General features: G+C 37.2%; 2 protein-coding genes across 7 annotated transcripts; one reads left to right on the forward strand and one right to left on the reverse strand.

The window, feature by feature from the left end:
- Positions 1 to 1,650: 1,650 nt before the first annotated feature.
- On the reverse strand, positions 1,651 to 15,378 carry il17rel (interleukin 17 receptor E-like). Of its 3 annotated transcripts, none has more exons than XM_077210947.1 (19): positions 15,206 to 15,378; positions 12,231 to 12,293; positions 11,436 to 11,463; positions 11,128 to 11,268; positions 10,395 to 10,501; positions 10,148 to 10,262; positions 9,967 to 10,011; positions 9,642 to 9,784; positions 9,482 to 9,553; positions 9,346 to 9,400; positions 6,773 to 6,933; positions 6,619 to 6,663; positions 5,971 to 6,028; positions 5,578 to 5,729; positions 5,208 to 5,273; positions 5,050 to 5,107; positions 3,792 to 3,914; positions 3,373 to 3,422; positions 1,651 to 3,199 (listed from the first exon to the last, which is right to left on the reverse strand). In XM_077210947.1, the coding sequence occupies exons 1-19, from the start codon at positions 15,308 to 15,310 to the stop codon at positions 3,191 to 3,193; spliced, it is 1,596 nt and encodes a 531-aa protein (XP_077067062.1). In that variant the 5' UTR covers positions 15,311 to 15,378; the 3' UTR covers positions 1,651 to 3,190. The 3 variants fall into 3 exon arrangements, with proteins under 3 accessions (XP_077067062.1, XP_077067064.1, XP_077067063.1); XM_077210949.1 differs by lacking the exon at positions 15,206 to 15,378 and adding an exon at positions 13,717 to 14,144; XM_077210948.1 differs by lacking the exon at positions 15,206 to 15,378 and having other exon boundaries at positions 3,005 to 3,199; positions 3,373 to 3,425; positions 12,231 to 12,436.
- On the forward strand, positions 13,938 to 27,960 carry ube2q2 (ubiquitin-conjugating enzyme E2Q family member 2). 4 transcript variants are annotated; one of them, XM_077210950.1, is made up of 13 exons: positions 13,938 to 14,096; positions 15,450 to 15,554; positions 20,430 to 20,552; positions 20,662 to 20,718; positions 20,819 to 20,974; positions 23,739 to 23,823; positions 24,140 to 24,200; positions 24,283 to 24,373; positions 24,486 to 24,544; positions 24,814 to 24,862; positions 24,940 to 25,035; positions 25,118 to 25,184; positions 25,274 to 27,960. In XM_077210950.1, exons 1-13 carry the CDS (start codon positions 13,938 to 13,940, stop codon positions 25,303 to 25,305), a joined length of 1,140 nt encoding a protein of 379 aa, XP_077067065.1. In that variant the 3' UTR covers positions 25,306 to 27,960. The 4 variants fall into 4 exon arrangements, with proteins under 4 accessions (XP_077067065.1, XP_077067067.1, XP_077067066.1 ...); XM_077210952.1 differs by having other exon boundaries at positions 20,819 to 20,959; XM_077210951.1 differs by having other exon boundaries at positions 20,822 to 20,974.
- The last annotated feature ends 22 nt before the right edge of the window (positions 27,961 to 27,982 follow it).

The following is a 27,982-nucleotide window of genomic DNA, read 5'->3' on the forward strand; positions in this document are numbered from 1 at the left end:
ATAAAGCAGAGCATTTAAACAAAATAGCTGTATAGAATGTCATGTTGGACATGGACCACAAACCGCTCCATAGTTAGTATACATGCACATTAAGTCCCAAAGGTTAAAGTTGACTCCACCTATCTCTTTGTGTCTGTTTTGCAAGACCATCTCTGCCAGGCAATGCCATTGTGAGTCTGGCTGTTTCTGCAATGGATTCCATGCCCAGTGCCAGCAGACCATTATCACCATTAGACAAGGGCCTTGGTGTATTGGTTTGTACTTTAGCTGGCTGGACTCCCCTCAGAGGAAGATTCATTATGGATGGTCCCAGGGTACTGAATAAAAAACCTGACCCCACTACCACCCCCACAGGGGTTTGTGCCCAATGGACCATTATGATGTCCTTGGAGCCAACGGACCATGAATTTAAGAGCTATTTTCCTTCCTCTCCTCTTCCCAGTGTTCCATGATGTTATTCTATGGTGTTTAGATGAAGCTAAAAAGTGTCTGTTCCAAAAACTTCAAATAGAAACATTGAACTCATTAACTCGCTGCAAGTAGACAAAAAATATACCAGAGTCAGGAATACCACGTCCTAAATGTTTGAAATGGTTTCCTTTTCCACATCCACAATAGAAGTTGCCTTTTCTTAAACCACTGACTGGAAAATAACCGATGACACTTTTTTGTTTGAGACACAGGTTTGAGTCTGTGTAGGCTACACTGAAAGTGTGTTGATCTGTCATTCGTACCGCGTAGTATATAAACTGTATTTGGTTAGACACAAAAGATTATTCTAATTAGTAAACTGGAGGTAAAAATACAACAACAACGCTGCAACAGAATTTCCAGTTTAAACGGACGCAATATAGTTTTAATCGGCCGCAATTAAGTCATTCGCGTACGATGTAAATGTGGCGCGTCCAAAATCGAGTACTATCAGATTATTAAGTACTAAATTAAATATACAAATTCACTTACTTCTCTATGGTCAAATTCAGACAATGCTCCGCTATTCACTTAATGAATCTTTTATTTTGAATCAATGCTTCGGAGCTTTTATCAAGCTGACCGAATCAGGTGTTGATCTCAGATGAAATATCTGTGAACCATCATTACATGTATAATTATCACTGATTTCGATTTGAGTAGACTTTTGTATGTCAATAAATCCAAAACACTTGCATTTTCTAATAAGGCTTTAACCAGACAGATTTGACTCGTAACGTGACTCGTTGTGTGAGGTGATTCAGTCGATTGGAGAAGCAATTGAGTCAACTTTTTATGGTTCCTCCATGCGGTGCCTGATTAGAAATGATAGAAAATTGGTTTACACTGTAAACTGTTTAGAAAACATGTTCATGGTGTCTTTTAAATTACATATCAAACATCACCTTGTATTGCTGAAGCAAAAATTCCTTCATGAAATAGCAAAGTATTGTAGTTGCACATAACTTCTGTTTCATGAATACTACAAATTAGGACATGTGCACTCTTCATAGTTGGCCTATTCATAAAACAATACATGGAAAGTACCTAGATTACCTACTTCCATCGAGATTCTGAAGTGCACATCTGCTGCACTTTACTATTCCATGAGGCCATGGGAGAGGAGTTGTGAATGGCATGTTAAGTGATGGCGTAAGTCACAATGCAATGACAACATGGTGGATGTGATAAGTCCGGATTTCATTCATATAACACATTCATACGATACAATACAGTATATACAATTTTCAAACATACAATTGTATCAGTCACAAAGGAAGTTCCACATCAAATACTGAAATGTATTGATTTTTGAATACTACAAAGTGAGCATTTTCTGAAGTGAGAATGGAATTATACTCTCTGCTTTGGGATTTATAGGTTCAAACACCAACAGATGGTTTGAGTCCATGGTAATAAAACTGACCAACCCAAAGGTTAGAGGACAGGGCTGGTGGCTGTTGACCTCAACCAAAAAGGTCACAGGCGGTCACTAGTGGAAGTAGCTAAACATACAACAACTCAGCAAATGCTTTTGTCTCTGTTTCTTTTTTTCAGTGCTTTATCCCTTTATCCCAAACACATTTCGGCAGCAGCACAATCAGTCGAACATTCTGTAAGGGAGGTACAGAAAAGGTAGGAGTCTGGTCCGTATGGAAAGTATCAAAATGCTTCACTCCCAGCTAAAGCCTCGCAGACAGCAGGTGGAGTCTGGAGGCAGCAATGAGGTCATTGGGGCCAACAATTTTCACATGGGTTTGTTTTACAGTGTTTACATCAGTCAAAACTCCCTTGCGTTAACGCCCGCATACCACGCGGTGAGCTAAACCCTGTGAACTCTAGGTATGATAAAAAAAAACGCCCCATTTATGCTCATAAAAACACAATAGAATCTCTGACTGAGATGGATGATGGTGGCATCTCCCCAAAACTGAATTTGTCCTATATCTGGGATTGAGCTCTACAGTTTGGGCATTACTCTATCCTTCAAGAATGTTTTCATTAGTAAACCCCAGAGCTGATTTCACCAGGCCCCTCCCATCGGCAAAGAGCCGCACCATCCAAGAATTTCATCCAGAATCCCTGCATCCTCAGGATCAGAGAAGAGTGTGCCATTTATAAACAATGACGACGGCAAAGGCAACACAGGAACATATGCAGTCGCAAAAGTTTCTATGGAAATGAACCAACAGACAGGGTTACACAAGCGTCTGTAGGCTGACCACCCATTTGTGACCTAGTTACAAGCCTGACGTGAGAGAAATATCAACATGAGAAGCAAAAGCTAATTCACACTGCTGACACCTACATTCATTTGTGAACGACTCTGCCCTCTGCTGTACACAAGTAGTAGCTCACAGGTAGCAAACCAATTTGATTATGCAAAGCAAGAAGTAACAGGAAACAATTAGTCACACAAGTTCAGTCTTATATTAGTCTAACGTACATTTTATATAGAAATGCTTTAAAATCTGTGTGTAAAGTTATTTTTTGGCATTCTAATACATTGCATGTTATGAACTCTAAAAACATCTTTTGCATTATTGAAAAAAATGTATTTAAATGCATGACTCAGATGTTACAACTTCCGTGTGTGCATCAGACAAGACATGCAAATTATGCTAAAGTTTCAGTCCTTACAGTAAAAAACAAAACAAAACTTTAAGATATGCTTCATCGAGAACTGTCCCATAATCCACATCCTCGCTGCGCAGACATGTCAATGATTCTGTCAAAAGGAACATAAGACATTAGGTAAAAGTTGAAAGGATGTCATATGTAAACACTGGCTTCATCGTGTCTGTTCACACAGGGGATGCCATGAATCATATGATTGTAATCATAGATAGTAAATAGCATACTGATGACTCATTATCCATCATATCTTCTTGGTTAACCTACCGTCCCCTGACATGTCAGTTTCATCCATGCTTTTCTTTTCTTGTCCCCATCTATTGAACCAGAAACAAACACACAAAAATAAACCACAAGATATTTCCAAGAAAAACTAACAGTAGCAACGGGAGTCTAGCAACCAGTATATCAGAGATTATCATCTTTTTTGTTGCAACAAGTCCACACCCAATTCGTTCTCGCATAAATGCAGGTTTGGAACTGGTAGGTCTACTATTATTTGACTTGAGTTGAAGCCTTCCATCTGGCATTTTGACTGGAAATGGTCGTTAAATTAGAACTTATATTTAGAATTCTTTTGTCGTAGATTCTTTCATCTCACACCAAATGTGTACTGTTACCAACAACAATCTCACCATTTCCTTCAAGCCAGCGGCAACAGGTGTGTCAAACCACTGTCAGTTTACCTTTGATTGTCAATCTACCAAACAAGGCAGCTGCCAGGATCGCTGTCAGAAAAATGACAGCAGACAGTAAGATCTTCTCAATGTCCTGAAAGTGACTTCTCTCCTGGTCACGACACCAATTTACTGTGATTAAACAACAAAATGCACATCCTTAATAGCTTGTGGTCTTGCGTAAACAGTGGCAATACAGTAAAAACTAAAAGTAAAACATCACAAGTGGCACAACTAACTACATTTTCATTGAAATGAAACGTACTCGGTTACTAACGTAACCTCGGTTCCCTGAGAGAGAGTAGAGAACTATTGCATCTATTAGTATTGCGTCTAGCTCGCTCATTGGCTGTGCTGCAGCAACTGCACGAACGCGAGGCGGCTGAGACACGCGAACCAATTGGGTCGCTTCACGCCCAGGGCGCGTCAGAACATAGGTTCGTGTAGTTGCTGCAGCACAGCCAATGAGCGAGCTAGATGCTCTGCTCTGTGCTCGCTGTGCAGCTGCACTACGTTTTAAAATAATGGCTTCAATATTCTCGAGAAAAGGAGTTTTCCCACTGCGTATAGCTTTTTCTGTAAGGAGCTACACTGCAAAATGCTACATTGCTTTATTTTTCATCCAATTTTATCGTAGCCACAACTATAATGTAGTTATAGCTACTTTTTTAGCAGCTTGAGTGTAGCTACATGTTACTATTTTTTAAAAGATTAACTTTACTGTAATTTGCACAGCGGTTTGTGAGTAGCTGTAGCTGTATCGCAGATGACGGTACTTATAACTACAATTTTATTAGCATGACACTTATTTAGCTGTCAAAATTGTTTCGCAATTAGGAAAATCCCAGTAAGGAAAATCTTTACATTGTCTGATTATTCACACCATTGTTTTATACCAATAATTTAGCTATTTTCTGTTAGCAGCTACCACAATAAAATATTAGCTTGACTGTAGCTGAACTATTTGAAAGTATGAGTAGCTGTAAATGTATTGCAGACGACGCACTTAACTCAGAGTTTCATTAGCATGACACTAGCTTAACTGTTTTCAAAAAGCTATAGCAGTAAGATGCTACACTAATAAACGCTGCATTGCTATGTTTTTCCCCACATTGTATTCCGCCACAAGGAAGTCATCTACTATTTTGAAACTTGTAGTGCACTGTAGCTACATGAAAATATATTTTTTTTAAGATTAGCTTGTCTGTAGTTGAACTACTTGACATTATGATTAGGTGTATCACCATTATAGGCTATATGTACTTACAACACTGCAAGTCGCATTGAAGTACAGGGACTGAGAAGTGCACATCTACCCTCTGGACCTTTTGCACAGGAAAACATGAAACAATTAACATCAATAAATCATAAACTACATAAATCCAACAGGTTTTATCAGCACTGTCACTCTCTTTGTTGTCTTACCTGGATGCAAACACACACTTCACATGCATTTTTAGACAAGTTGAAAACTGTGCGCTTCATTTTGTCCTAGAAAACAAATAAGAACCGCCGTGAAATCAAACAAGCTTAAACAAGACTGCCCTTGTGCCAAGAGTTTTCCTTAGAACAGACCCTTTTCTTTTTCATGTCATCAGGTACAAACCAGGTGAAAAGTTTTACTTTGACAGGGGAATTGCCCTGAATGAAAGCCTCAAGGTTTACTAAGATGAATGGGAGAGTACCGAAAAACTAAATGATGAAAAAAAAAACATCTGTATGACATCATGTACAATTGCTCGGAAGATGTTAGAACTAATCCTACATGCTGATAATCCTGCTAATGTCTCCTTACCACAGAAAGGGTTTGGGACTTGTTACCCTCGATTTGTTTGCACTTAGAAGATGGTTTCATCTCACAGACTGACACTGAGAAGTTGGCTTTGACCCATGTTGATATCTCTGCCCACTGCTGACCATTTTTTGATGTCATCTTTGCTGTCCAGACTTTTCGGATAAAACATTAAAGTCATTTAGCCATCATACAGTGTGTAACAAACAAACTACTTGTTAAACATGTCTTAGCTAACAGAGAACATTCTCAGGGCGTTCTGGCAGTGAGTTATGAGTAAACATTCTTCCAGTAACATTTAAAGAATGTTCATGGGACTTTTTTTTTTAAAAACATTTTAATTGGACGTTTATCTACCATTTTTTTAAAAGTTTGCTGGGGTAGCGCTTTGTATACCTGAGAAATTCCCTTTGGCAAAAGGACACTTAATCCAAGTCCCCACTTCAGTAGTAAACTATAAAAAAATATAAACATAAATAACGTCATTACTGTAAATTCTGACCCAACACAATAATACATTTTCAATGACATCATTATTTGTCAATGACCATTAATTTAAAGTAACAGTTCACCCAAAAATGAAAGTTCTATCTTCATGTCTTCACAACTTATGTGGTAAGTTCCAAGCCATTTGATAGTTTTAGTTTTCTGGAATAAACCATAATTTAAATTATAAGATGTTTTTCATTGAAAATCACAGAAAACCTTCTCCGCCGGTATAGCTATGTAGCTAGATAACTATAGATACGATTACCATTATCTTTAAAGCTAATTGTAATATACCGCAAAGTAAATATGGATATAGCGCAGGATAGTCATGGACAACTTCTATAATGTTTTAAAGTTTTGTCATTTTTGTAACATGACAACTCTAGTCCCACCACTTTCATTGTTTAGTATAGAGCAGCAGGGATATACTGCTACATTTCTCCTTTTGTGTTACAGGGAAAAATAAAAGCCACACGTTTAGGATCATGAGGTTGAGTAAATTCTGACAAAAGTTTTATTTTTGGGTGAAAGAAAAGCAATAAAAAAACATTCTACCTTCGTGCAAAGAGTAGGGTGTGGATCCACAGAGGAGAATATCACCTGAGGTAAAAACAGTAAGAAATGATTAAAGGGTTCCTGACAATCAGCAGCAGCTTTAACTGCAGATGTAATGAAAAGGAACAAAGGATCAGAGAGGACAAGAACATACTTTTTCCCCCTTTGAATGAAAAACACTTCCGAGGTCACGGCAGCTTTTTCCTCCATCAACGTGGCATAGAGAAACTGACACTTTGACAGGACACAGCGGCTCCCATATCAGCTCCTCCTTATTGAAGTCATAGGTTATCCCAGACCACAGTTCTTCTAAATCTGCATTTTAAACAAAAATATGTTAAAATCCCAATTATAATCAAAATCTCTCTTGTCCATAGTGATTTACAGTTTTTCTTGATTAGTAACACACTCTCACCGTTTCCCAAACCATTAATTCAGTTCTCAATCTACCTCTCAACAAAACTTCCCTAATTCTGCTCAGGTTTAAACATGTTCTCATTCAGAAGACACAAGTACAGATTATAAAGAGCTCAAGTGTCACAACGTGAACTCAAATAACACACATTTATCCATGTTCGAACATTATGTAGCAAAACTGTGGCCTGTTGCATAAAGCTGGTTTTAATTGCTACCCAGGTAAGTTTGAGACGATGCATTGCTATTGATCAGTCTTAGAGTGAACACGTAAGTGACTGCAGAGACCGAACTCTGAGGTGCAGATGCGTGTGACACTTCGGACCCTTTTGGGGTGGAAAGTACAGCATGCATGCCTGTGCTGCGGCTTTCCACTGCCGCCTGGGACATGGCCGCTTCCTAGACATCAAGACCGGTCTTACAGGTGGACTCTGTGAGCCGCCAGACCTTCGATGGATGTTACATAGGCCTTCGGTATAACTTTCAGATCATCTATATAATGTGTTTTTTAGGGCGGTCCACAGTTTGCTGTCCTTGCGGGAGCTCACCAAATAATAAAGCAACAGTGGCATCCGGTAAGAAGACAATCTGATAACATTACCGACCCAGCGCAGTTGGATGTATAAACCCTCTGGTGCTATTCGCGTGTTAAGTAAATTTTTTTATTTCAATGAAATTAATGTACTATATTTTAGTTCGATTATGTTTTTTATTTCATATTTTGTATTTTTAGGGGATTTTATGGTACTAAATTATATTTTCGCTGTATTTTGAGCATCGACCTGAAAATTTAATGTCCAGCTTAAACTGACGTAAATCTTGAATGCTTTAGAGCACAGACTTAAATTTGATCTCTTTTCAAAAACGACACTTGGCAGATTATTACTGAAGTGAAAATAGTTGTAAAAATGTAAACATAAAAAAAAGTTTTTTTTAAGAATTTTACGTTTATCGTTATGAAAAATGTGCACAAATACTATTTTCAATTTTTATATGAAATATATATTTTCAAAAACATCTTTTACTCTAAAACTATGAGAAAATCAAAGCCATAAATCTAAACAAGTTTTGTTCAAAATTTGAGCCTGATATCTCAAAAAATTAGCTTTCAGTAAGATTTTGTTTGGGCGCAGTACCAAAAGTTTTCACTAGATGAAATTCGTCCCTCATTCATTTCCAATGCAGTCTTTTTTGACCGTGAGGAGCACAAGTGTGACTATTTTTTTCAGGACTATTTAACCTGTTCGAATCATTTGTTTTTGTGTTTACATAGCAAGTCCCATTCTGTACAACTCCGATGAAGAATAAATGCGGGAAAAAAAAACGAATATAAAAATGTTTGGTCAAAAATGACCGAAGAGCATATTCCAAAGGGATGATGATAGCTTGCACCGAAGTTCGTTATGGGTGACATAATGCCACAAGCGAATGCCAAGCATGTTTATTTATTTGTTTATTTGGATCCCCATTAGCCACTACCTGGGAAGTGGCTAGTCTGGTCCCAACAAGTAATAAATGCATTTATTTTCATTGTATTTTTTAATAATGATCTCTTAATCTTCAGCAGAGAAGTGAATTCCACCGGCTCACTCGCGAGAAGTGAATCAAACTGATTGGCTGTTTGTGGCACGTGTCACACTTTCAGGTGCACATGCTTCAGAGTTAATCATAAACTCTTGGATTAAACCTGAGATGACAAAGAACGTTTATACTGAACCAGGTTGGATTTATCTGGATTTGTCAACTGTAAACCTACTCTGAAACTTAGTTTGTTTAACTAGCTTCATGCAACAGGCCTCTGATGACACACTAGTCAGAATAATATAAGTGGGGTTTTTTTGTCCACACAATGAAAGAGAAGTCCTTTTTTGGACCCCATTGAGTTTCACTGTAAGGACATACACAGCTGAAACTTTCTTCAAATTATCTTCTTTTTTGTTCCGCAGAATAAAGAAACTGAAATGGTTTAAATTGAAATGAGGGTGAGGAAATGAAATTATCAATTTAAGGGTTTACCCCTGGCAACCTGTCAATTTGAATAAGAAATAAGTACTCCATTTACAAATATGAGCAAGTGCAAACTATATATGAAATCCGATACAGATACAACACAACCAAGTGCAAATAAGCAAGCCAATGCTAGATTTTTTTTAAATTCAGTCTTGAGGCGGGTCTGAAGATTAACTTAGATGTTGCCACTGGCTATGAAGTTGTAGGTTACCTCACAAAACATTTTTTGTCGTGTAAATTGAAAAATCGAAAACATCTAAAAGTCAAATGGCTTTTGTTTTGAATATTGTACATTTTACTCACTGTTTTTGAACGGACACACTTGAACTCTCCGTGCATCTACTCTGGCAGGCCAACCCTGTGGGAATCATCGGTTCATTCTCTAACAGTCAGATTGCACATTCAGAACATAATTTTCTATTAAATAAAGCTTTCATACCTCAATGCACAAACAGGGTAATGCTTTGGAATACTGAAGCGTTATACTTTTCTGCAGATGTTGTGGTTTTATCTAAAACATAATGCAAAACAAAAGGGTAAAATATCAATGGCAAAGTCTTTGAGGAACTTTAAAAGGAAAGTGTGCTCGCTCTTCTTACCGTTCTGTGTGGTCCTTCTCCTGCACAGATAACACTGCGTTTGTGGCAGAGCCTGAGATTGAAATCTGTGTGCTCTGGAGCATTAGTCACTTTCACTATTAATGTATTCCTGTCTTTATCTACAGTGTATGCCAGTTTCCCAGCTGCAACAAAATGACAAAACAGTTAAGGCTTTACATGCTGACATATCTGTCTGTCTGTCTAGCCCCCCATCTATCTATCTATCTATCTATCTATCTATCTATCTATCTATCTATCTATCTATCTATCTATCCATCTATCTATCTATCTATCATTGTACTGACATCATAATAACGAAACTTACTGATGCACTCTGCAACTGAGTCTCTGATTCCTTCATGACTGCATTCTGTCATTTAAAGGAAAAGGGCAATAGATATTGTTATTCATGTCATGACTCACGTGTCTGAGCATTTAGACTGCTGAAAAACAGAATAAGGAGGACGTACAGCTGGGTAGAAACAGAAAAAACACAATACTGATACCGGGAACAATGTGTTGTTGTGACTGCATGGCTGTACAGTAGTTGGGAATCGTTTTGAGAGTCACAAACATATGCTGTCCAGGTCTAACAGGAACACACTTAAACTGCACATCAACCTAGAAGTAGAAACAGATTATACAATATATGATAATCATACACGGCAGGAGATTACAATGACAGATTTATGTCCTTGAATAAATGCTCAGTGGTTATGCTAGATGTATAACTGTAGCTTAATATGTTCATACCTGTTTTCCTGTGGCGTTTCCTCTGCCAACTCTGCCAAATGTATAAATCTGGCAATGTCCTATCATCCCTGCAGAATCAGCACACACTAAAACTCCACGGATATTACCTGGAAAGCAGGCCAAAACTTTATAAGAACCTATTTATTTATTTATGGGTGGAGCAAAGTGGTGACATTTGCACAGTTTTTCCTTTAAATAACATTTGAGGCTAAATCAACAAGGTAGTAACTATTAAGGCACTATGTGGTTGGTTAATGTTCGACCTTTCCGATTATGAAGTGTTTAATTAATAACTTCTTTTTGTGAAAGTTGTTTTGAAAGATAGTTGTACTAAGAAGCATTTATTGTGTCGATGAGTTACCGCAGTCTTTGTTTTTAATACAGCATGACTCATTAGGCCTGAGTAATTAAACAGCTGAACTTTTTCAGCTGACAAAAGGATGCAGTTCATTGAACATAGTAGGGTAAGTTATCATAATGCTACATGTCAGCTAAACTGAATCAGTAAAACAATAATGAAACGCTGAACGATTTGTGTAACACACAAATACGAAAATATAAAATATAAAAATATCATTCAAAAATAAGAGGTATATCTTAGAGTAATATTAAACCATTGTTTTAGGCAACAAATATAGCAATTAATAAATTGTATATTTATTCCATTTGAAACATGTACCATATCAAAGGCATTTTATTAATATAATATTATTGTGAGCTGAATCATACACACCAGTGACATTCACGGATGTTGCAATTCTGAGCTGGAGTGAACATTTCCTCTCCTCACACGACAACGCGGTAGACAACATCACATTACTGAACACGCCGCTGACAGAAGGCTGATCTCTGCAGTGAAAGTCTGACAGTGGAGCTATAAGTTACAGAATATGTTAGTGCCACAGACAGATAGATAGATAGACATAGACAGACATGGACAGATAGACAGATAGATAGATAGATAGATAGATAGATAGATAGATAGATAGATAGATAGATAGATAGATAGATAGATAGATAGATAGATAGATAGATACTCACAGTAAACTCTGGGTTTACACTGTAGACCCTGTTTGAAGAGATCCAAATTATTTGACTTTTTTTTAAAATAGTAAATTGAGTAATAATAATGTAAACTACTTTCCCATTCATGGGTCCAAAAATGCATTTAACAGGAAATGTGAACGTACTGTAAGAATTGTAAAACAAGGGGTTTCCCACTCACTCCTAACACCTCAGGAAGTTCCTGGTTACTAGAGCAAATATACCATGGCTATCAGCCAAATGAGTCTAGTGTAGTGTATCCTCGTATCCAGTTACAGTAATCAAAAGAATACGAAAATATTAACTTGGCCTACCCAATGACCTGGGATGTTTTTGTCTCAGTCTTACAAAGCAAACATTCGCAAAGTCTGCTTCAGACTGCGACTAATGCTTCTTTATTACAAACACAAGGCTTTATTATTGTAGATGAGATCATACTTTTATGACTCATAATTAAAAGCCATTTAACCTGCCACTACTCTTTTGTGACATAAAACAGCAATAGCTCAAATAAATATGAACTGGCATACTTGAAATATTAATATATGCAATTGATCCTGAAATAGCACTGTCTATCTTAGTTAAATGTTTCACAAGGAAAATACATAATTCCAGCATATTGATGTTAAACTTGTAAAAATCAAGTTATTACCGCAGCTATGCTCTACTCAAGTAATTTCAAAGTAATATAAAGTAAAACAAAATTACTAAATTAATATTATACAAAACAAACAAATAAACAAAACATTGTAACGTTATTCCATATATATAGCCTATATGTAACTGACAAACCTCAGAACAACTCCAAGCACAGTCCTGGTTCTTCTCAATTGTGTTCATATGGACCTCGTGGCTCTGAAGGATAAGGAGCAGAAGAGGAAGAAGCTGAAGATATTTCATGTTTGGTCAGTGTTGGCGCGCAGACGCTCCTCTACAAACTTGCTTTGTTGCTTTGAATGACTTGTAGTCAAAGTATGCTTTAAATATCAAAAGGCATTGACCTATAGAGGGAAATTGCTCCCGCCCACTAAAAACCTATTTACCAAAAAAAGTAGTGCAGCTTCAAAAGCTCATCCTTACATATCACTGTAACAGAGCGCTCTCTCTCTCTCTCTCTCTCTCTCTCTCTCTCTCTCTCTCTCTCTCTCTCTCTCTCTCTGACACTTTCGGTCATAATGCCAATTAGGAAACATTTCTATAAACGCAATGATCTATAAAATCGCTCTCTTTAGCATGTAGTATTCATTTCGCTCAGTAACAATTTTAGACAGGCGCATAATATATATATATTTTTACTGATATGGACCTATGTGTCGGAAATAAAGTAACGTTCTGTAGAATCTGTACAATTGTCCAGTTGTGCGGAAACTATGTGCGCCGCTAGATGGAGACAAACAGCAACAGCAGACCCCCACAAACATACCACTTACTAAAGTTATTACAAAATCAGTCCAAATATGCAGCAGGTTTTGATTACAGCATTTGTATAGGTGTAAAACATTTTAGTAATAATAGTAATAATGATAATAATAATAATAACAATAATAACAATTATTATTTTTTATTATTATTATTATTTAAATTATTTTATATTCTGGTGCAAATGCTGATGTTCCTACTCAAATAATTTCTAGTTGACCAAACAATAATGATGACATAATGATGATTTTAACACACACACACACACACACACACACACACACACACACACACACACACACACACACACACACACACACACACATATATATATATATAATTAACATTTATTTAGATCTTATGATATGATTATTATCAGTAACACTTGCTACAATATCATAATATATGTTTAATGTATTATTATTGACTTATTTCTTGAATTATTTTAGTGAAAGGTGATGATCAAATGGGATATTGTTTATTTTTTTATTATTAACCTATTATTAATATTATAATTATTATTATTATTGACACTTACTAAGATCTCATGGGCGTATATATGTTTGTATATATTATTATTATTATTAACACTTACTACGATATTATAATATAGCCGAATTATTTTATATGATGATCAAACGGGTTACTGTTGGTTAATAAATAATAATAATAATAATGATAATGATAATGATAATGATAATGATAATGATAATGATAATGATAATGATAATATGTTATTATTAATTCAGGATGGTCGACCAGAAAAAAAAGACATTCATGCGAGTAAGAAAAAAACATCAGCCTCCATGTAAATACTGATCATCATCATCATCATCATCATCCCCGTGGCCCCTCTCACATTATTTGTTTGGCGGGCGTTGTTTGCTGGTCTCTCCCGTGTCTTTAGTGCTCCTCTCCTCCCCACCCCCTCTTTGTTGTTTCTCTCCTCCAGCCTCCGCTGTGCGCGCGCACACACACACACACACACACACACACTCTCCCTAGGATCAGCTGCGCGCTCGCAGTATCCGTGCGCGTCCCTTCCCCCCGCGGCCTGGCTGCTGATGAGATGAGTGGAAGATGTCGGTGTCGGGGCTCAAGGCCGAATTAAAGTTCCTGGAGTCAATCTTTGATCCAAACCATGAGCGATTCAGAATAATCGACTGGAAGCCCGATGAACTGAGTTGCCAATTTAATGTGACAGGAGAAAAGCTGCTGATTATTCACTGCAACATCACGGTAAGATTCATCAGCCGTGTGTAGCTTACATGCGAACAAGACAAGGCCGAGTGAAATAACATCACCACAACCCCCCTTTGACTCGATTAAAGCCATGATAATGCGAATAAAAGCATTTAGACCGATCAGAATCGATTACATATCCTCAAACGGATGTCAAAATAGCAGATAAACAAGTACACACTCCTAGCCCGAGCTACATTTCGCCTGCTAGTTGATTAGCTAACAAAGTTAACTGCGTTGGCTCTCGCTTTAACTGTGTTAGCTAAACAAACTCGCTAGCTAATATTCAGGCTTATTTGATCATATATAACACGAGATAGTTAAATAAAACGGATAGTTTTATTCCGCGTGGATGTTGCAATTAAGTTAGTTAGCAGGTTATTCGCTTGTGTGCTAATTTAGCAAAATGATACATTAGCTAGCTAAACGACGTTTTGGACAAAATGTTTTTTGTCGTTGCTGTCTTTCTAGACCGACTTTGAGATGCTATTTTTGAATATACGTGGTGTAATGAAACCACATCTTTTGTGTAAATAGTTAGTTATAATGTTGGCTACCTAATTTAGCAATTAATTAACGTTAGCTGTTCTGTCGAAGTTCTTCATTTAGCGAGGCCTTTTAAGAAATGCGTAACGTTAGATTTAAAATGATCCAACTCTGTATCCATTAATTCTGTCGCATTATAATTGTTATCGTAATTCCTCATTGCTATCATGATTACTAACGGTGTGTGCTAGCGATATTAGCGCATTTCCAAACGTAATAATTTGAGGGATTCCTGACATTTTCACAGCTTTTTAGAGGACACGATCCGCACGTATGTTGAGTGAATATTAAGTCTACTAGATTATCGAGAGGTGTTGTCATAACGTTCACTATCCATGAAAACGCGCTGCAACGCCACTGCAGTGCAACTGCCTGCCGTTTTGGTGTTATTGAGTTCAGTCAGTTCGCAGAGTTTATATTTTGATGTGTTCAATGCTGTAAGGTCAGTGTGTGTGATCCTGACAAGCAGAAGCAAATCACGTCGCCATCAGCTTGACCCTCCAATGATGGGAGGAGATTTCTAAGTAGTGGATGGGAACATAATGTTCACATGATTTTACATGGATCACAGAAACAGGAACATCAACATCAGCTCTGACTCGCACTCCACTGCACAGGCCTGCTGCGGTCTCTTCTAGGTGTTCATTTAGATGAGTTTGATTCATTGGTTTGGCAGCTGTTGATGTGGCTTCTTATGCAAGTGGCTGAATGGATCCGATCAGACTTCAGTAACCTTGTGAAAGGACAAAGGTTTTGGATGCAATTAGGAAGATGCTGATGTTGTAACTCTTGATATTTTTGTAGGAGTCTTACCCTTCAACGCCACCAATATGGTTTGTTGATTCCGATGACCCAAGTCTGACCGAAGTCCTTGAACGGCTAGAGGATGTCAGAAGAGGCAATACTTTGGTAAGGAGGTGTTTCCGCTATCATGAGATTTCAATGAGATGTGATCATCAAAATGCAACACAAAATAAGTATTTTAATGTACATTACTGTTCAAAAGTTGGTGGTCAGTAGTTTTATTTTATTTTATAAATGATTATGTAAAGATGCTTTAAATTGATCAGTAATGTGACAGTTAGACTTCTACATATATTTGAATCCTGAAAGACAAATGTATCAAGTTTCTACAAAAATGTCCCCATGATTTTTTTTTTTTTGTTGCTTTAGTATCAATGTGTTTTCCTTAATGTTATCTGTAAGCTAGTGTCCTCCGAAACAATGACAAAATTCACATTTATAAGATATAAGCTTTCAAAACTGAGTCTCTCACTTCCGCCAATATGGATCAACAATTTTGATGACATCACTCTGCACTTCAGCTTCTGTTTAGATTTTCTGTCCAATCAAATGCTTTCTAGAATCTGAAGAGTCCCGCCCCCTGCACCATAAATAGACGCTGAAGCTGTGGCTGAAATTTGTCACTTGTTTACACAATTGCTATTTTCTATATGGTGAATAGCACATAATGCACTATAGTGGATAGGAAATTATCCAGACAGTCCAAATATGGTTTCCATCGGGGCGAATGAAGTCTGGTTTTGCGTTAGTAGCACATGAACCGCCGCAGCGCTGACACAGTCGTCTCTGGTCCATAGTGACGATAGCACAGAGCAGATCATATACGCAAGTTACTGCAGACCAGAAAACGTACATCAGACCCATTTGAATTCTGCACAGAATGCTATATTTTAAAGCTACATGGTGGAGAAACAGTTAGACTCTGCATTAGAAACAGCATTGACGAGTAGAAGAGATAACACCAATGCCAACATAAGTTACACTGTGCATTTCAAGGCACTTCTGTGGGCCTTTAAGTAGCACAGCTGATTTCAACATTTATAATAATAAGAAAGGTTTCACCAAATCAGCATATTAAAATGATTTCTGAAGGATCATGTGACTCTAAAGACTGGAGTAATGATGGGAATAAACAGGAATAAATGTAATTTTAAATTATATGAAACTAAAAAAAAGTTTTAAATTCTAATAATATTTCACAATATTATTGTTAATCAAATAAATGCAGCATGTGAGTCTTCCTTAAAAAAAAACATTAAAATAAATCTTATATCTATTAAAATTGATTATTTTCTATTCTATTGAACTATTATTTTCACATCTTTGTCCAGATCTATCAATTTATTCAAAATAAATGAAACATGCAATTCATACACACAGTGACCTGGAAACCTCCCTAAAAATGTTTTTAAATTAAAACCCATTTCGATATTTCTGTGGAGTTCAGGAAGTCAAAACTGTCAGGTTGAGGCAACTGATTTGATATCATAGAAATAAAAAACATTGGTATGAAACATTTTTGAAAATACTAATGATTAAAATGTGTACACAGGTGAAAGAGAAATGACATTATTACTAGGGCTGGATCTTGTCCCAAATTTCACAATTCGATTCGATTTCGATTCACAAGCTTGCAATTCGATTTCGATTCAATATTGATTATTTTGGATATCAGGTACAATACATGGCAAATTTTCTCAAGGAAAACAAATCTCTTAACCAATGCTGTAAACTATGGGAGTCAGTTTGTATCATTAAAATTGTTTCATTAGCCTAATATTGAAGGTGAAGATTTACTGATTTGTATACAAACTCTTAAATTACACTTTTATTTATTTTTCTAATAATAAAGTTATATGAATTATAAACAATTAAATGGTGGCTGTCATTAAAACTTGCCAGATTTATTCAAACATGCATTAAATATTGAACATAAAAAAAATGAATATGTAATATGGTGCATATATTTAGCAAAATGCTCTTCTCTAGAGTTAATTTTTCTAGCTGACTAACGAGTTCATGGTCACTGGATATGTTTTTTCTGAGGTAAATGCGACGTTACATGACATTTACAAGCTGTTTTACTGACGTCTTTCCACGGTTGAAACAGCGATTCCATGTGACAATAAAGATTTCGATAAGTTGTACTCTATCTTTTAACACATTCAGATGCTCATTCTTGTTTATTTCATGCTGTAACTGGTATTATTAAGGCGGAAGAGAAGATCATTTGCGCTCCGCGCTGCTGCTTATCTTGAGCTGAGCTGCGCCAGAGCGATCTCACGCCACAGTGCCAAAACGGTATTTATGTTTTTGAATTTCGTAAGAAAATGGACGTAATTTGAAATCTGAGACTTTGTTTCATATCAATAGTAACAAAGCACAAAGATTATTGCGTTTATTGAATGGGATGCGCGCCACAATGGACCATCCATTCATCAACTGAAAACAGGATGACTAGCCTAATCGATTCTTGGGATTTAAGAATCGATATCGGTTCGTAAAAATGAGAATCGATTAAAATCGAGAAATCTATATTTTTTTTACCCAGCCCTAATTATTATAATCATTGAATTCAAGCTTTTGTTAAATGGTATCATAGTTTGTCACATTTATTTTATTTATTTCAAAGAATAGAGTTCATTTCTAAGAACTTGACATTGTAAGTTCCCAACCAAAGTAATTTTTTTCAAATAAACCTTAATAAATAAAGGTTATGACACCAAAAACTACTAGTATAACTAATATAAATTAAGTATTATTAAAGTCATGTACTTTGTCCTTTGGTGTTTGATTGTTATTAAAGCAGACCACAGCAGGCTTATTAGGCTGCCATCACTTTGAGCAAATGCACCAATCCAATATACTGTTACGCATGCGTTTTATTTTTCAACTGTTTACATTCACTTAAGTTATATCAAACTATGTTTATATGGAATATCACTAAGACACAATTTTGTGTGAATTTGTCCATTCAAGAGCAAGAAGATTTAAAAGGGAACTCAATTTAGGATTCGCACACTGTCTGCAACACAGCGTCCGGGTGTGCGCTCTGGGTGTATGCGCACACAAAACTTCTCAAACAGTGCGCAAGTACTGAATTGAGTTCTCTTTTGTGTCTTGCGCTTCCATATTTCAATTGGCAAGGCTTAAAAACGTGTGCAAATGATTAAATGAGGAACTTTTGGGTAACACTTTACAATAAGGTTCATTAGTTAACCTTAGTCAACATGAACTAAGAATGAACAATACTACTTTAGCATTTATTAATCTTAGTTATTATTAATTTCAACATTTACTAATGTTATTAAAATAAAAGGTTGTATTTGTTAACATTAGTTAATGTACTGTCAACTAACATGAGCAAACAATGAACAGCTGTATTTTTATTAACTAATATTAACAAAGATTAATAAATACAGTAACAAGTGCATTGCTCATTGTTAGTACATGTCAGTTAATACATTAACCTTATTGTAAAGTGTTACCTAGGGTAAACTTGACAGCCGCACCACCGCAGTTGTAAAGCGCCACCGCAGTGGTCCGCCAAAACCTATTTTTTGGTATGTGAATGCTGTTTTACATGAATATTATGACAGGAGTGAAGCACAAAGCTTCGTTTACAAAAAATAAATAATAAGTTAGCAATTAAATGTTACATCACAGCCAAACATTTGGATTCGTGACAAATGAGAGAGTTGTGTATAAGCCCATAAATTTAAGCTTTGTCTGCTTTGTATTCTGTTTTGCGATCGGGTCTCCGGATTATCAGCAAATTTAACAATATTCCATTAGTTATTCCACTGGACATGGAATCTCTTGTTTCTTTTCCCCAAATCTTCACTCACGTCTCACCCATTTTCGCAGGGGGCTATAAACGTGTCTTCCTTTGGTTTGCTTTGAATTAGGCCTATTATATTTGCATTCTTTATTGTGGTAAAGTAGAAAAATACTGTAGGAAAGATAGCCTACCTTTTTACTTACACATCAAATTCTTTTTAACACAGTTTGTGCTTGTTATTAGACTTGGTATGGCGCATCAAGATTGTTTGTAAAGCGCGTCTCACACGCGCGGGTGATTTTAGTTAAACTTTCTCTGGCAGCGCAAAATCAAACATAGCTTAAATGTCTTGCCCTTGTGGAAGATAAAATCCGATCTTCAGACCTTTTACAAGTAGGAAACATTGAAGATATTAAAAAAAAAAAGAGAGAGAGAGATGTTTTTTCTGCTTGTGTCCCACATCCCTGATCCCTCTCAAAGCACAGAGCGGTAGGCATAGGCTATATCACGCGTCTTTGTGTGGAAATATTAAGCAAATGTTTTTTAATTATTTAACTTTATTATATTATTTAAGTTAATATTATTTACTGATATTTATTTCAATGCTTTAAGGCTTCAGTGTGATGTTTCATTGATGAAAGTGCTGAAATAAACACGCATGTCTGTTACGAAATGGATGTTTGAGCCTTTTATTTAAAAATGTATTTAATTGAGGTGTGTGTATATGTATGTATATATATATATATATATATATATATATATATATATATATAACAACCCCCAACCACCGCGCCACCGCCAGTGGTTAGTCCATTACCACTGCGGTGGTAAAAAACTGCCACCGTCACAGCCCTAGTGTTACCAACTTTTGTAACAATGAAGCAATGCTTGATGCAGTTCCGTCAACTGTCCCGAGCGTTGATCACGCTGGCGCCGGGCTATTGGACAGTCCTTATTGTGGAGCCCTTATAATGCATTGACCCAAATATGATTGTTCTATAATCGTGCAGCCCTTTTCCATAATGATCCTAAATCCACACATTGGTCGGTCAAGATGAGACTTTTTCTGAACGCACTTTATCTAGCTTTTTTTTTTTTTATATGTGACCCAATGCTTTATAGTAGATTAGCTGTTTTATATTAGTTAGTTTTTCTCTAATAAAGTTCCTCACCGTTTGTTACCTTTTTTTCTTATGCAGCTCCTACAGCAGCTGAAAAGGCTGATCTGTGATCTATGCCGACTCTATAACCTGCCCCAGCATCCTGATGTGGAGATGCTGGATCAGCCTCTTCCTGCTGGACCCATCAGTCAGGACAAGAAGGTAGCCCAAATCAGACCTACATAGCTTTCTTGCACTCCTTCCTTTTCCCCTGTTTTTAAGGTGTGTTTGAGCTGACGTAAACATTGTTTCATGTTCTTGTTGTTCCCAGCATGGAACAACTGATGAAGTGACATCAGAAGAGGAGGAGGAAGAGGAAATGGCAGAGGTATTAAGCTTTGGGGGGTGCGAAGGCTTCTTTATGATTCCAGTTATGATGAAAAGACTAGTTGATACCTAACACGTTCTTTTGTTTGTTGCTGTGGCAGCAGGATATTGAAGATCTAGACCACTATGATATGAAAGAGGAACCGGTCGATGGGAAAAAGTCGGAGGACGATGGCATCGAGAAGGAGAATCTGGCAATTCTGGAGAAAATCCGAAAGAACCAGAGACAGGACCACTTGAACGTAAGTGTCCATTCGGTAAGGTACCCTTTTTATTTAACTTTGGGGTTGGGTGGAGCACTTTTAAAAAAGCAGCTTTTTTGATTGATGCAAAATAGCACTGACACCCAGGGTCCAACGCTAAGGTTTTTTTCTACTGGCCCAGTCAGGACAGTGGTTGAAGTTTTTACTTGCCCTGCCTAAACTTTCACTGGCACCCACACAAAAAAGTAATAAATACAGGTCCTTCTCAAAAAATTAGCATATTGTGATAAAGTTCATTATTTTCCATAATGTAATGATAAATTTAACTTTCATATATTTTAGATTCATTGCACACCAACTGAAATATTTCAGGTCTTTTATTGTTTTAATACTGATGATTTTGGCATACAGCTCATGAAAACCCAAAATTCCTATCTCAAAAAATTAGCATATCATGAAAATAGTCTCTAAACGAGCTATTAACCTAATCATCTGAATCAACTAATTAACTCTAAACACCTGCAAAAGATTCCTCAGGCTTTTAAAAACTCCCAGCATGTTTCATTACTCAAAACCGCAATCATGGGTAAGACTGCCGACCTGACTGCTGTCCAGAAGGCCATCATTGACACCCTCAAGCAAGAGGGTAAGACAGAAAGAAATTTCTGAACAAATAGGCTGTTCCCAGAGTGCTGTATCAAGGCACCTCAGTGGGAAGTCTGTGGGAAGGAAAAAGTGTGGCAAAAAACGCTGCACAACGAGAAGAGGTGAGCGGACCCTGAGGAAGATTGTGGAGAAGGACCGATTCCAGACCTTGGGGGACCTGCGGAAGCAGTGGACTGAGTCTGGAGTAGAAACATCCAGAGCCACCGTGCACAGGCGTGTGCAGGAAATGGGCTACAGGTGCCACATTCCCCAGGTCAAGCCACTTTTGAACCAGAAACAGCGGCAGAAGCGCATGACCTGGGCTACAGAGAAGCAGCACTGGACTGTTGCTCAGTGGTCCAAAGTACTTTTTTCGGATGAAAGCAAATTTTGCATGTAATTCGGAAATCAAGGTGCCAGAGTCTGGAGGAAGACTGGGGAGAAGGAAATGCCAAAATGCCTGAAGTCCAGTGTCAAGTACCCACAGTCAGTGATGGTCTGGGGTGCCATGTCAGCTGCTGGTGTTGGTCCACTGTGTTTTATCAAGGGCAGGGTCAATGCAGCTAGCTATCAGGAGATTTTGGAGCACTTCATGCTTCCATCTGCTGAAAAGCTTTATGGAGATGAAGATTTCATTTTTCAGCACGACCTGGCACCTGCTCACAGTGCCAAAACCATTGGTAAATGGTTTACTGACCATGGTATTACTGTGCTCAATTGGCCTGCCAACTCTCCTGACCTGAACCCCATAGAGAATCTGTGGGATATTGTGAAGAGAAAGTTGGGAGACGCAAGACCCAACACTCTGGATGAGCTTAAGGCCGCTATCGAAGCATCCTGGGCTTCCATAACACCTCAGCAGTGCCACAGGCTGATTGCCTCCATGCCACGCCGCATTGAAGCAGTCGTTTCTGCAAAAGGATTCTTGACCAAGTATTGAGTGCATAACTGAACATAATTATTTGAAGGTTGACTTTTTTATTATTAAAAACACTTATTTTATTGCTCGGATGAAATATGCTAATTTTTTGAGATAGGAATGTTGGGTTTTCATGAGCTGTATGCCAAAATCATCAGTATTAAAACAATAAAACACCTGGAATATTTCAGTTGGTGTGCAATGAATCTAAAATATATGGAAGTTTAATTTTTATCATTACATTATGGAAAATAATGAACTTTATCACAATATGCTAATTTTTTGAGAAGGACCTGTGTGTATATATATATATATATATATATATATATAATGTGCAAAAATGGGTTAAAATCACATTACATTCTAACAATGTAACATTACAATCTAAAAACATAAATAATGACTTTAAATTCACTAAACTAAAACAATAAAAAAAATAAGAGGACAGACTGATTAACCTACATTTGATAACCACAATTCAATAGTCACTTTACAGTTACTGCTATCATAAAAATAAACTTACTTGTAGGTTTAAAATTCTACATGTGGCAAATTTATTATCCAACAAATATTTTAGCAATATGTATATTTTAGTGAAAATCATTGCGCTCCTATTCTCATGCTCTCCGTCTGATTGTCGCGCATGCGCCCGGCAGCTCTTTCACGGGAATCTGTAAAATTTAGCGGAGATTCACTCCTGACAGCAAAGTGGAAATATTTGCGCGCGTTTCTAACATTTACAGATGAAGAATATACCTGTGAAATGTAAGTTATGCACTGAGGAAAGCACTACATCTCAAACACATTAAACAGCACAAGTATCTATCTGTCAGCACGTCTGACGGAGCAAGCCGCTATAAACTATGTGTTATATCCTACCAGTTATTTTAAGCCCCTTGATATAAAGCTAGACTCATGTTTAGGACAAATTGGATAATGCACGTTCCTGTCCACTGCTGTTTTTCAGATGCGCTCGTATTAAACTACAGTATATCAATATACACAGTATTGTCTCATCCGCAAGTGACAGTTCCGTCAATTCAGGAAGAGACTTTGAGCCAGAGCCCTGCTACTCTATCCTCTCCTTGTAATGTGTAATATAATGCAATAAAGAAAATGATTTGGTTTATTTACAAGTTGGGTCAGCTTTTTCTATTAAAAAATTCTGTCATTTATCCACTGGAGAATACTTTGAAAGATTGCGCCTTGTAGTGTTGTATATGTTCCCTAAATGCTGTTTTGTTGGTCTCTTAGGGTGCAGTGTCCGGTTCAGTTCAGGCCTCTGACCGCCTCATGAAGGAACTCAGGGAGATCTATAGATCACAGAGTTATAAGACAGGTAATTTCAGTTTTGAGCTTTCCATGTGTCTGTTCCAAACCTTCATACTGCCTACGTAGGCTGTTACCTTCTAAGTGAACAACTTACCTGTATTTTAGAACAGTTCCCCTGCCCAGGTTTTTTTTTATTTTTTTATTTTTTTTTTTTTGCTTTGTCCGCCATCACAACACATTTCTGAGTTTGCCTTCTCCACAAAGTATGTGATCTGATCTTGGAATCTGGTAAAGATAAAAATTAGTTTTATCTTGTTCTAGTGAAAAGACTGTTACAGATCTGTATGATCTGTTTGTTTACTCTTCCATTCTGTCATTTCCAGGTATCTATTCAGTGGAGTTAGTCAATGATAGCCTGTATGAGTGGCATGTCAAGTTAAGGACGTAAGTATGGTGTAATATGAAACATGAAATAACATGTAGGCTGATGATAATTTAACTGAAAATCATTCTTTCGTGTTTTAAGGGTTGACCCAGACAGTCCGTTACACAGCGACTTGCAGGTTTTGAAGGAAAAAGAAGGCATGGACTACATTCTGCTCAATTTCTCTTATAAAGTTAGTGTTGTTTTGTTTCGTTTTTGTACAAAAAAAATACAGATTGAAGATAATTTGATTGAAATGCAAGATTACCCAACTGAAGTTTTGTTTTCTTTCTTTCGGATGGCAGGATAACTTTCCTTTTGATCCTCCCTTTGTACGGGTTGTGTCTCCTGTTCTGTCTGGAGGGTGAGCACCTGTGTATTGCCAGTATTAATATTTACATTTAAAGACTTGCACTTACGCTTGTATAGATTTATATAGAACACTTATGCATGTTAGAATGCACAGTCGTAAAGTTTTTAATTATAAATTCATGTTGTTTTTCATGAAGCTTTTAATTTTTTTAAAATATAATATATCATTTATACAAATAATGTTAATTTTCAGAAGCAAGGTTTGTTAGGAATGAATTGTAATTTGCTTTGTCCTGTTAATTTTTTTTCCTTCTCATCCAGCTATGTTCTTGGAGGAGGAGCCTTGTGTATGGAGCTACTTACAAAACAGGTTTGGATCCTTTTTAAGGTTTAACTATTGAAATAAAACTGAAATAAAATCAATCTAATCTGTGGCATTGATCATAGGGCTGGAGCAGTGCCTACTCAATAGAGTCAGTCATCATGCAAATCAATGCCACCTTAGTCAAAGGGAAAGCCAGAGTGCAATTTGGAGCAAATAAGGTTTGTCTGGCCGCCTCATGAACAGAGACCAAAAATATCTGCTTGCAGAAATGTTGACCCTTTCCCTTTTGTTTTTGTGTAGAATCAATACAATCTTGCCAGAGCACAACAGTCATACAAATCATTGGTTCAGATTCATGAAAAGAATGGTAGGTGGAGAAACTACAAAATGAGGTACAGAAATGATGCGCTTTGAACTGTTCTCAGTCAGATGTGTTTTCTGATGTTTTTCCTCTAGGCTGGTACACACCTCCTAAAGAAGATGGCTAGTAGAAGAATTGATCCACTGCAAACATGGGATGTCTGGTCAAACCTTTGCTTTATTTTACTAATGTTTTTCACCTCTTCAGCTTGAGATGTCGTGTAAGTTGAAACCATCAAGGGGACACGTTCACCCTCTCGCTCGCTGTCTGGAATGCTCGGAAATTTGCATCGTCCTTTATCTCCTGCAAGGCTGGACTCTTTGACCATATCCCGTGACATCTGGATTTCTGTCTCTCTCTCTCTCTCTCTCTCTCTCTCTCTCTCTCTCTCTCTCTCTCTCTCTCTCTCTCTCTCTCTCTCTCTCTCTCTCTCTCTCTCTCATATTCATTCTTTCTCTCTCTCATATTCATTCATTCTTTCTATACTGATGGGACTTTGAGAGCCTTGGTACTAATAAGGCATCTAACATGGCGTTTCAAAATGGTCTGATGAGAGAAAGATGTGTTTTTCTTTTCTTTCTCTACTTTTTGTTGCTTCCTCATCACTTTTACTGGAGCATGGCTCTGTTCAGGATTATTACATAGATGGAGATGCTCGATGAAGATGCTGGATCTGATCCTCTCTGTCTGCTTTTAAAGGACGTTCTTAGGGCCATGGACTTTAAATGATGGTTTACTGAACTTAAAACAGGATATGGATGCAACTAGAGACAATGTGAAGACAATGTGCCACTGCTCTTGTATCTATAGAGACCCCCCCCCCCCCCCCCCCCCCCCCCCGCCCCATACATTTTGAGTTAACATGTATGCTGATGTTTAAATGCTGATGTTGTTGAAGAATCATTATTTGCCACAGTTATATGCGCAAGCTTCTTAAGCAACCCCTAATATTAATGATAACGTCGAGGACGAGAAGAAGGGGCGTTTATACGACTCTAGCTCCAGATCTCGTTTGGATGAACTCCACTCAGTTTCCTTGCGCTCGCTTTTAGCATGTGGCTGATCTGAACAATAATGGACAAATGCAAGCTTTGGCTTTGAAAAAAGCGAAGTGGATCTTGCCGTGGCTCCATAGTTGAACAGAGCTCCACTTGTATACTTGTAAATGGATTTGAGGCGTCTTAAATGTGGTGTTTTATGTGAAGTGGGGGAATTACCAGAGTTGTTTTCACATGAGGACTTTTGGACTCAAAATGGGGGGAAAAGGTTGATGTTTCTCAAAATAACTGGGGTAATATCTTAAATTGTATTTATATAAGTGATATGAACATAACTCTTTTTTTTTTTCCTGTTCCCACCCTTAATTGTTATTTCCTGTTTTGAAAGATGTTCATAATTTCTGCTCCATTAAAACAGCTGTTACAGATTGAGACATTTGAGGTTTACATTACTAATGGACCTCTCATGATCAGCAGTCCTTAAAACCTTTTCGATACTGTCAGTTTTATTTTGTGAGCATCGATGGATTCAAAAGCGCAAATAATACTTTTGTCATAGCACAACACTAAAAGAGCACTGTTTCTTTCCATGCCCGATGGACAATTCATACAAAACTCAAGGCATTGTTTATTTTACCTCTCGGATTTCAACGTCCAGTATAAAGTCTTAACGTTAACGGGCGAAAGAGAACTGGTCAAAATACACCATACCTCCCTATTTTTTTTGTCTTGTTTTGAACTGTATTATAAAACTGGCTGTCGAAGGCTCGCGCATGTGAAGGCGTCTTGCAGTTTCCATTAAAAACTCAGGAAAATCCATTTTGTTAGAAAATGCTTTTTCGGTCCGTTTGCTCTACCTATCCACTTCAAGGACTTTCTTTAGTTCCCGAAAGCAAAGAAAGGGATTGTTTCAACAGCTTCCTGTGGCCTCTGTTTAGTATTTTATGATGGGGCCATGGTTCCATCGTAAGAAGTGTTTAAGGCCATTTGTGATTGGACGACTCTGGCTATAAAAATGCATCAGATTTCCATTATGTTTACTAAATTTGAGTGCTCTATCAAATGTAACGTATGTTTTTGCCTGACCCCTCTGACTTCAACTTTTTTCCGGTTGTAAATATTTTGGGGCATTTGGGTTTAGTATTTGCACAGAATGTTGTGATTGTGCCTCTTGGATCAGTCCTGAGTTTGAACTTCCATAACAGACAAGCTCTTGGATGCGTATTATCTTTAACATTGGATGCAAATGTAATCTTTTACTCCAATCACATGTAAATGTAATTCAAGAGAGCCATTACAGCAGGAATGTCTTGAGTAACTCAAGTGTCTGCTTTGCGAGTAATTGCTGCTGTCTTGTTTCAGAGATGAGCTCGGTCTTGGGTTTTCATCGGTGAGATTTAGAAAGGCAGACCTTTCCGACTGATGTTCCTTTTAGGGGGTTATTCATCTCAGAAGTACATCAGCGTTCTCTGAGTTGTTGACTTGGGCTTGTCTGCATTGACCAAGATTTCTTCGACTGATTAGTCTTTCTTGTTTCCTTGTCCGAACAGTAATGACTTGTTTGTTTTTTGTTTTCACACCGAACGTGAACCTCACATTTACTAATAACAAAGCTCGTCTCTGGTGCCATTTCACGGAATGGTTCTAAAGCTCACACTGTTGGCATGCTTTCTGGGGTGTTTTTTTTTTTGTGTGTTTTTTTTTTCCATTATAAGAGAATTTTGACCATGTACAGTATATTTGTAAACTTGCATCAAGTTTATGAATAAAGAATTTTACGAGGAGCCTTGTTGGGGAATCTGTGAG

The sequence above is a fragment of the Siphateles boraxobius genome, unplaced genomic scaffold, assembly GCF_051911475.1.
Source record: "Siphateles boraxobius isolate OS27281-9 unplaced genomic scaffold, OSU_SipBor_1 65, whole genome shotgun sequence".
Classification (NCBI taxonomy): Eukaryota; Metazoa; Chordata; class Actinopteri; order Cypriniformes; family Leuciscidae; genus Siphateles; species Siphateles boraxobius.